The sequence below is a fragment of the Coregonus clupeaformis genome, chromosome 21 (assembly GCF_020615455.1).
Source record: "Coregonus clupeaformis isolate EN_2021a chromosome 21, ASM2061545v1, whole genome shotgun sequence".
Classification (NCBI taxonomy): domain Eukaryota; kingdom Metazoa; phylum Chordata; class Actinopteri; order Salmoniformes; family Salmonidae; genus Coregonus; species Coregonus clupeaformis.
In genome coordinates, this window is record NC_059212.1 from 47,628,892 (window position 1) to 47,639,143 (window position 10,252).

The 10,252-nt window shown below is 45.5% G+C and overlaps 2 protein-coding genes across 2 annotated transcripts in view; one reads left to right on the forward strand and one right to left on the reverse strand.

Annotated features, from left to right (window-relative positions):
• Positions 1-1,372, forward strand: part of eif2b5 (eukaryotic translation initiation factor 2B, subunit 5 epsilon) — a 40,942-nt gene extending 39,570 nt beyond the window's left edge. The window contains exons 15-16 of the mRNA XM_045205943.1: positions 440-550; positions 755-1,372. Of these exons, the coding sequence (XP_045061878.1) occupies positions 440-550; positions 755-817 (174 nt within the window). The 3' untranslated portion in view covers positions 818-1,372. The remainder of the gene's footprint in view (positions 1-439; positions 551-754) is intronic.
• On the reverse strand, positions 1,369-9,899 carry LOC121535380 (mitochondrial ubiquitin ligase activator of nfkb 1-A). The gene is made up of 5 exons (XM_041842399.2): positions 9,802-9,899; positions 6,145-6,273; positions 5,978-6,065; positions 5,750-5,870; positions 1,369-2,692 (listed from the first exon to the last, which is right to left on the reverse strand). Exons 2-5 carry the CDS (start codon positions 6,262-6,264, stop codon positions 2,206-2,208), a joined length of 816 nt encoding a protein of 271 aa, XP_041698333.1. The 5' UTR covers positions 6,265-6,273; positions 9,802-9,899; the 3' UTR covers positions 1,369-2,205.
• Between the last annotated feature and the right edge of the window lie 353 nt (positions 9,900-10,252).

Consider the following 10,252-nt stretch of genomic DNA (forward strand, 5'->3'; position numbering starts at 1 on the left):
TTCGGATCTGAATACATATGGATGTCGGGTAAATTTCTCAAATGTCCGGTGAATTTAAATCTTCCCAGCACCACATTTCCCTAACGGAAACCCTGGCACACACACTGGCAAAGATTTTTCCGGCAGGCAGGCAGACAATGGAATGACTGAGTGACAGTGTGAGGACTTTGCATAGGTAGTTTGTTGTGTTTTTTTTTTTAGTGGGACTGTAAAAAAATTCCTGTAAAATAACATAATTAACCGGTTCCCATCATTATTTAAATAACAGTTCTGTCCCGGAACAGTATAGATCACTTTCGTTTGCGTTTCAGATTCTGTTCCTCTAAAAAATTGCATTTTCAGTTCTGTTCCCTGAACCGGTTCCAACCCGCTTTTTACATAAAAAAAAAACGTGTGATGTTGGATGTTAACTTGTCTGTTGTTGTCGCCTTCCCTGTAGGTGCTGATGAAAATGTACCAGCTGGAGATCCTTGAGGAGGCGGCCATCCTAAAATGGTTCTCTACAGGAACCACCACAGACAGGAGCAGACAACTACGGAAGAACCAGGGAGTGAGTACCACTTACAGGGCTTCTTACATTATGACAGCAACAAAGGCATTGTGTAGGGAAAGCGATTTTGTTTTCCAACGGAAGGGGGCAGTTAAACGTACCCGAAGTGCGTGCCTCTGTACTTTTAGAGGTGGCACTGTACGTCCTGAACAGGCCCCAGGCCTAAAACACATGGCTGAGAGGTGATGTCCTGTCTTTCCTCAGCTCCAGAAGTTTATCCAGTGGTTGGAAGAAGCAGAGGATGAGTCTTCGGAGGAAGGAGAGTGAGGAAGTGGAATAAAGACTGAAGACTTGAGACTGTTGTGTGAATAGAAACCCATGGTGGTTCCACTTTAAATCTGCATTTAAGAGGACCGGTTTCCCGGACAGAGTTAGGGCTGGATTTAATCCGTATCGCGGAAGATCCGCGTGAAAACATAAAAGGTCATTTCCGATTGAGCCGACATATACAGCGTTTACCATTAATGCAGCCTCATCGAACATTGCCTTTCAATTGAGCTATAACGCAGATCTTCCGCCATACGGATTGAACACAGCCCTAAACCTCTAGTCCTGAAGTAAAAATCTATTTCAGTGGACGTTCTCCACTGAGGACGCTTTTTAGTCCAGGGTTAGGCTTAATCTGTGTCCGGGAAAACCGGCCCAGAATGTCAAAGGTTATCAGGTTGTACACTGCGGCAGCTTCATATTGCTTCTCCAAAAGGAAATGGTGTTGTTGATATTTAGTGGACAACACAAAGGTGACATCTTGCTCACAATGTCACAAGAAGACAAAAGCTGTGGTATGATTTAAACACCCTAATAAAAGAAAGCTTGAACACACTTGAGTAAGGTTTTAATGAGTGAAAACAAGATGCTCCCGACACAGACCATCACCAATTAATAAAGAATGTCACAGATCTGTTTTTTTACAGTGTTCAGTATAGACAGGTTTTACCGGTCTCTTGTCAGTTCAGAACAATACAACAGATTTCCCTGGGGGCGGTTTGAAGTAACCACAGTGGTTTAATGCTGTATAGAGGTAGTTGTTATACTAGCAAGCTCACCTGCTGACGTTAAGTCATACGTCTATCACATAATACACCACAATCTCAGACACCTTACAATCACCAGTTTTGTGGACCGCAGCGACTGGCAAGGAATGATTCAAAGAAAGTACGATTAAAACTAAATGTTCGAAAAAATAATCTATTCAGAACAATTTTTTAATTTATTTTTTAAACGACTGGTCTACATTCCAGTATAAGAACTCCTTTGTTGAAGCATCTACTTAAACACTTTATGTGCCACTGATACGCTGTGGACGGGATTCGTCAGACACAGTCTTGCAATACCTATGGTCCGCCATAATCCTGTAAATTCGGAGTGGTTTTAGTAATATTCACTACAGACGTTTCCCGTTCAGCTAGGACATCATCCCTCATTAAAACAAAATATTTGGTTTGGTCCATCATGAATGACTGATCAGCTATAAAATCACCACGGTTACAATTGTGGACCATGCACTGTCCATATCTACAAAGAACTAGGATAAAGTTTTAAGCAATACTTCACCTTTTGATAGGCTGGGTTGAATTTCCCCCATATTGCTTAAAACCTATCCAATCATTTTAGATGTGCAGGAGGGCAGGTGGTCGATTTGGGCATCATCACTACTAGTCCCTTCTGTCCTTTTTCCCCATCGTACTATAAACCGCCCCGGCCAGCAGCGATGCCCCCGTAATCCCAAACAGCGCTGTCAGCCCCTTCCACAGATTGGCCGTGCCCTCGTGTCCCTCTATGAACCCCCTGTAGTCCGTGGGGACCAGGATGTAGCGGCGGCCGTCCTGTGGCGCCTGTAGTCTCACGGTCCCTCCCTCCAGCACCACCTCCCCGAAACCCGTCATAGTGGTCCCGACACGGAGCAGCTCCTCCGTCTCCTTCTGCACCGTGGGCCGCTCGCCGCTGAGGCCCTCCAACAACACGTTCACCAGACCCTCCTGGGCGTGTTTGACCCCGCAGTGAACCCTCTCCAGGAACGAGCCGGAAGCCTCCAGAGGGGAATGGACCTTGACGGTGATGTCGGTGATGCAGGCGCCCGGTTCAACAAGACTGAAGGGGACGGCGTTGTTGGTCTCCTTCCTGTTGGTCATTCTGGTGTTCCTGAGAGAAGAGGGATGAATGGTGGTGTTGAATTTACAGTATGTACTGAATTGTGTTGCAATTGCATTACTTTTAGGTGATGTAGACTCCTGTCAGAAAATGTGATTCTTGAAGACCTACATGATTCCAAGTTCCACTTTGAGCTGGACCACATAGCCTCCATAGTACTATTTAGTCTCCATATGTCCATACTACACTATATATACACAAAAGTATGTGGACACCCCTTCAAAATGTGTGGATTCGGCTATTTCAGCCACACCCGTTGCTGACCGGTGTATAAAAATCGAGCACACACCCATGCAATCTCCATAGACAAAAACATACTGAAGAGCTCAGTGACTTTCAACGTGGCACCGTCATAGGATGCCACCTTTCCAACAAGTCACTATGTCAAATTTCTAACGCTGCTAGAGCTGCCCCGGGTCAACTGTAAGTGCTGTTATTGTGAAGTGGAAACGTCTAGGAGCAACAACGGCTCAGCCGCGAAGTGGTAGGCCACACAAGCTCACAGAACGGGACCGACGAGTGCTGAAGCACATAGCGCGTACGAATCGTCTGTCCTCGGTTGCAACACTCACTACAGAGTTCCAAACTGCCTCTGGAAGCAACGTCAGCACAAGAACTGTTCGTCGGGAGCTTCATGAAATGGGTTTCCATGGCTGAGCAGTCGCACACAAGCCTAATATTAGCATGCGCAATGCCAAGCGTCGGCTGGAGTGGTGTAAAGTTCGCTGCCATTGGGACTCCGGAGCAGTGGAAACACGTTCTCTGGAGTGATGAATCACGCTTCACCATCTGGCAGTCCGACCAAATGAATCTGGGTTTGGCGGATGCCAGGAGAACTACTTTTACATCTTACATTTTAGTCATTTAGCAGACGCTCTTATCCAGAGCGACTTACAGTTAGTGAGTGCATACATTTTTCATGTCATACAGCCATCACTAATCTAACTATTTACCAACAGGACATGTCTCACGTGATTGATTTTTCATTTCAAAGCCAAACTGAAAACAAAAGGATTGAAAAGTAAATCACATTTAAGAGGTGTTGTGGTCAAAACAGACTGACATACCGTCAAACTCATTGCACTTCAACATACACAGACAGACATACAGGAGTCCCACAGACAGACATACAGGAGTCCCACAGACAGACATACAGGAGTCCCACAGACAGACATACAGGAGTCTCACTTGTCTTTACATGGTGGTCCTCATGACCAGCAGACAGACAGACAGGAATCCCACCGTGGCAGTCATCCTCTGGTCCTCATGACCAGCAGACAGACAGGAGTCCCACCGTGGCAGTCATCCTCTGGTCCTCATGACCAGCAGACAGACAGGAGTCCCACCGTGGCAGTCATCCTCTGGTCCTCATGACCAGCAGACAGACAGGAATCCCACCGTGGCAGTCATCCTCTGGTCCTCATGACCAGCAGACAGACAGGAATCCCACCGTGGCAGTCATCCTCTGGTCCTCATGACCAGCAGACAGACAGGAGTCCCACCGTGGCAGTCATCCTCTGGTCCTCATGACCAGCAGACAGACAGGAGTCCCACCGTGGCAGTCATCCTCTGGTCCTCATGACCAGCAGACAGACAGGAGTCCCACCGTGGCAGTCATCCTCTGGTCCTCATGACCAGCAGACAGACAGGAGTCCCACCGTGGCAGTCATTCTCTGGTCCTCATGAGTCCCACCGTGGCAGTCATCCTCTGGTCCTCAGGAACAGCAAAGTTGTGTTTAAAGTCATCTGTCTGCATGTCATGTCCTTCACAGACGTGGATGTCCCAGTATATGATTAAAGTAAACCATAAAAACAGGAGTATAACCAGGGCCTAATATGTACTGTTAGGGTCCACCAGCCATTGTGGCAAGGTAGATGGACAAAACATATATAATCTACCAGACACTCAGATCTCTTTTACCAGCCAAAATATTTTTGACATAATTACAAAAAAAAAAGATGACCATGCTTTGTAATGTTTCTAAAACAAGAAATGTTTTAGTAAGAAGTACATTTAATATCTTTTTTTTGTCTTTTAAATCAAAATATCTGAGACAAATGTCCAGCTGCCCCTTTAAGAGCGGGAGGTTACCGTAGTAACGGGGCCACTCGAGTTCTGTCACGTGTGATATTTGGGATCTGATTATGGCGTCTCTTCACTCAGTTTAAGCAGCGGACTCAAACTAACGTTGAAAAACAACCGAGCTTGTGAACAAAACAATTTTAAAATCGCCAAGAAACACGAGGACAAAGTCTCACTTTGTAGACTTTCAAGTAAATTAGACTAACTTTCATGCCTACAAAACTGTATCTATCAGCACTTCACTCAGTGAGCTCAGCTCCCATGCAGTGTTGCTGCGCGAGGTTGGATATAGATTTAGTATTTATTTGCGCAATTAGCTATGATGCAAAAGAGCAGAAATACTTTGAAAACAGCTACTGCATTATTTTTCTAACATGTGCATGCATACTTGACTTTTGACTGTTTATTCGCAAATGTAAAGCTGGCACTGTAGAGCCCTGCAAACTGACCACCCGCCAACGTGGCTGGTGAAAGACCTTACCTGCCAATACCTAAATCTACCCGCATTGTATGCGCCGATTATAAAAATCTATAAAGACCTGACCCATCACCAACCACTGTCTCTATAGCTTCCTGAACACGCCAAGCATCACACAATGGTGCAAACGAACCCCGAGGGCTGGGTTGGGAGTTTAAGTCGAGAGTTGTTGGGTTGCTGAACTGGTTGGAAAATCCCAAAGATGGAGAGCAAGGGTTGAGGCGTGCTCTGTGTATGTATTGATGGCACAGACGGGGCAGTCAGGGGACAGAGAGAGAGCTGTTGTGAGGGAGTCCCAGACCCAGTCCCTCCCTTGGTCATTGGTAGTTCTTGATCGAGGCCAGTAGGGCTGGGCTGTGGTTCCAACTCCATTTTAAATGCCCATGATTTTGGATGAGCAGGTGTCCGCATACTTTTGGTCATGTAGTGTGTGTGTGTACATAATGCTGTATTTATGGCTAATGTATAGAATTTTCTGTGTACTTACCATGTTCTAGTGATGTTGTTCCACACATTCCAGTGTTCCTCTACAGCTATCCTCTGGATCACACCAAAGCATCTTGGGACAAACTGACTGGCCAGAGTCTCACCGTCCGCCTGGACCAAACCTGGAACAAGAATACTTCACACGTCTCTAAATGCATACTGGTAATAAAAACACATTATTTAATCAAAAGGCTGTTTAATCAGTTTCGGGGGGGGGGTTTCCACTTACCTTCCACTGCGACGTACTGCAGTTTTCTGTGGGGCGATGCCTTGAGGATCCTTACCAAGTGTTGATCCGGGATGAATTTGGGTATTTCCTATTCGGGAGAGAAAAATGAAAACACAGAAACTGTACTGCATTTCACCTTCATGAGTTTGTGTGTGTGTGTGTGTTACCTTCAGCTTGACTAGGTCATCTTTCTTGTCTTTGTATAAGTGGTAAAACAAGCCAGAGAAGGCGAAGCTGGAGCCCACACCGATCAGGACCAACGGGTTGAAGATGGGAAGGTCACTCATCTTGTCAATCTGTGATAGAAAATAAGACATTTCAGCAGATTAAAACTCCCAGATCAGAAACCTAAAACCAAATCTTGTGTGACTGCTGGCCAACTTCCACAACAACATCCACATCCACATCCACTGTTTGTTGATGTGGATGTTGTGGACAGGAGTTTGGTGGCGCCTTAATTGGGGAGAACGGGCTCGTGGTAATGACTGGAGCGGAATTAGTGTAATGGTAACAAATACATCAAATCAAATTTTATTGGCCACATGCGCCGAATACAACAGGTGCAGACATTACAGTGAAATGCTTACTTACAGCCCTTAACCAACAATGCATTTATTTTTAATAAAAAAAGTAAAATAAAACAAAAGTGTTGAGAAAAAAAAGAGCAGAAAAAAAAAAAGATAACAGTAGGGAGGCTATATATACAGGGGGGTACCGGTGCAGAGTCAATGTGCGGGGGCACCGGCTAGTTGAAGTAATATGTACATGTGGGTAGAGTTAAAGTGACTATGCATAAATCATTAACAGAGTAGCAGCAGCGTAAAATGATGGGGTGGGGGGGCAGTGCAAATAGTCCGGGTAGCCATGATTATCTGTTCAGGAGTCTTATGGCTTGGGGGTAGAAGCTGTTGAGAAGTCTTTTGGACCTAGACTTGGCACTCCGGTATCGCTTGCCGTGCAGTAGCAGAGAGAACAGTCTATGACTAGGGTGGCTGGAGTCTTTGACAATTTTGAGGGCCTTCCGCTGACACCGCCTGGTATAGAGGTCCTGGATGGCAGCAGAAGCTTGGCCCCAGTGATGTACTGAGCCGTACGCACTACCCTCTGTAGTGCTTTGCGGTCGGAGGCCAAGCAGTTGCCATACCAGGCGGTGATGCAACCAGTCAGGATGCTCTCGATGGTGCAGCTGTATAATTTTTTGAGGATCTGAGGACCCATGCCAAATCTTTTCAGTCTCCTGAGGGGGAATAGGCTTTGTCGTGCCCTCTTCACGACTGTCTTGGTGTGTTTGGACCATGATAGTTAGTTGGTGATGTGGACACCAAGGAACTTGAAGCTCTCAACCTGTTCCACTACAGCCCTGTCGATGAGAATGGGGGCGTGCTCAGTCCTCTTTTTCCTGTAGTCCACAATCATCTCCTTTGTCTTGGTCACGTTTAGGGAGAGGTTGTTATCCTGGCACCACACGGCCAGGTCTCTGACCTCCTCCCTATAGGCTGTCTCATCGTTGTCAGTGATCATGCCTACCACTGTTGTGTCGTCGGCAAACTTAATGATGGTGTTGGAGTCGTGCCTGGCCATGCAGTCATGGGCGAACAGGTAGTACAGGAGGGGACTGAGCATGCACCCCTGAGGGGCCCCCGTGTTGAGGATCAGTGTGGCAGATGTGTTGTTACCTACACTTACCACCTGGGGGCGGCCCGTCAGGAAGTCCAGGATCCAGTTGCAGAGGGAGGTGTTTAGTCCCAGGATCCTTAGCTTAGTGATGAGCTTTGAGGGCACTATGGTGTTGAATGCTGAGCTTTGGTCAATGAATAGCATTCTCACGTAGGTGTTCCTCTTGTCCAGGTGGGAAAGGGCAGTGTGGAGTGCAATAGAGATTGCATCATCTGTGGATCTGTTGGGGCGGTATGCAAATTGGAGTGGGTCTAGGGTTTCTGGGATAATGGTGTTGATATGAGCCATGACCAGCCTTTCAAAGCACTTCATGGCTACAGACGTCAGTGCTACGGGTCGGTAGTCATTTAGGCAGGTTATCTTAGTGTCTTTGGGCACGGGGACTATGGTGGTCTGCTTGAAACATGTTGGTATTACAGACTCAGTCAGGGACATGTTGAAAATGTCAGTGAAGACACTTGCCAGTTGGTCAGCGCATGCTCGGAGTACACGTCCTGGTAATCCATCTGGCCCTGCGGCCTTGTGAATGTTGACCTGCTTAAAAGTCTTACTCACATCGGCTACGGAGAGCGTGATCACATAGTCATCCGGAACAGCTGGTGCTCTCATGCATGCTTCAGTGTTGCTTGCCTCGAAGCGAGCATAGAAGTGGTTTAGCTCGTCTGGTAGGCTTGTGTCACTGGGCAGCTCGCGGCTGTGCTTCCCTTTGTAGTCTGTAATAGTTTTCAAGCCCTGCCACATCCGACGAGCGTCAGAGCCGGTGTAGTACGATTCATGGTTTCCATGTGTTTAATGCCATTCAATTTATTCCGTTCCGGCCATTATTATGAGTGGAAGTTCAGCCCCTGATGACACACGCTTGCATGTAGCTCACTGTAGGACAAGAGGCCAGCCCCATGGTAAGCTGAGTACACAGCGTGTGCTTTTGTTTTGTTCATCCAGAAATAGTTTTTGGCATAGACCAGGGCTGCCCAACCCTCTTCCTGGAGAGCTACTGTCCTGTAGGATTTCAATCCAACCCTAATTTAGCGTATCTGATTCAGCTAGTTAAGGTCTTGTTGAGCAGCTAATAAGTAGAATCAGGTGTGTTAAATTAGGGTTGGACTGAAAACCCACAGGACGCTAGATCTCCAGGAAGAGGGTTGGACTGCCCTGGCATAGACGTTACAAGCATTTCGCTACACCCGCAATAACATCTGCTAAATGTGTGTATGTCACCAATACAATTTGATTTGATTTAGATACACTACTAGGTTTCTTGGCGTGTGTCCTCTCGCAAATGCCACTATAATAGTACACTACATAGGGACTTTTGACCAGGATTTATTGTTTTCCAATAATCTAGTATTTTTGATGTGGTTTGTTTGGAGAGACTGTGCTAATGATGTGTAAATGCTATTTGCAGTAAAAGTTTAAAGCCGCAATATGTAACTTTTTGAGTGACAGCCCAAATTCCCATAGAAATGTGACTTATAAATCTGTCATTTTCATTGAAAGCAACGTCTTAAGAAGCGGTAGATCTGTTCCATGTATGCTATTTTTATGCTTCCCGTTCTGAAGTTTCGTTTTTGCGTCTTTTACTTTTGGTTTTGTACACCAGCTTCAAACATCTGAAAATACTATATTTGTGGTTATTGAAGATATTTCACTGCGTTTTAGATGTTACAATGACTCTCTACATTCTCTCTTGCTTGTTTTGTGACAAACTGAAATTAGGCCAACTATTACACTTTTAGCAACCAGGAAATGTCGGAGAGATTTTAAGCATTGGTATTCTTGACCAGAAACACCTTAATGTCCCTCTCCTGTGTAATGAATAAAACAGGGACGTATTCATTACGCCGATTCTGTTCAAAAACATACGAAAGCAAACGGAACGAAACGGGGAGGGACCTACCTGAACTTGTCCAATAGAAACTCTCGTTTTCGTTGCAAAACTCAACTGTTTGCAACTGTTTGGCTAATGATTACACCAAATATTTTTTTTTATAACTAACCCTCATTGTTCTATCTGTGATTACACCCTGTAGCCTGGCTGTTCACCTTGTAAGAAGAACAAGAGAGGAAGAGGAACTCAACGATATATATTCGTAATGATGGATTTAGTCAAATGGCCTTGATGTGAATGAATAAATCCCAGTACTCACCTATTCGAAAACACAGTCAAAATGTGGGAACGAATAACCTGAAATAACTCTAGGCGAGTCATTTAGGTTTCACTTCCTTTATTTTACGCGTTGATGACGTTGCACTTGCTAAGCCAATGGCAATGGCAGGTAAATTGCAATCGTACCCGCCCACTAGTAGTTCTACAAAGGGAGTTAGAAGACGAGTCCTCCAGGTGGCAGCAAAGCCAATGGTTTTGGTTAGAGCCTTTAACTTCAGCAAAGGGCTCTGAGTTTAGGACGCTTGTCCACTTAATAATTGAGGCAGTTAGTTCTCTTTTCAACTTGATGTATAATGTATGGTACATTGCATCAGTCACAAAACTATCAATGTTTTGTTCAATATGTCTACTATGAGTTATGAATCATTCAAACGGGTCCCTCTCTGTATTATATCTGGCTGTGTTGGTTTGTTGGTTGGTTTGTATGTGCG

Bases quoted from the DNA above. Each gene is read 5' to 3' on its own strand.
- LOC121535380 (XM_041842399.2), bottom strand. From the start codon at position 6,264: ATGAGTGACCTTCCCATCTTCAACCCGTTGGTCCTGATCGGTGTGGGC. The intron at 6,066-6,144 runs GTAACACACACA...TCTCCCGAATAG, and splicing joins ATGACCTAGTCAAGCTGAAG to GAAATACCCAAATTCATCCC. The intron at 2,693-5,749 runs GTAAGTACACAG...CTCTTCTCTCAG, and splicing joins AACAACATCACTAGAACATG to GAACACCAGAATGACCAACA.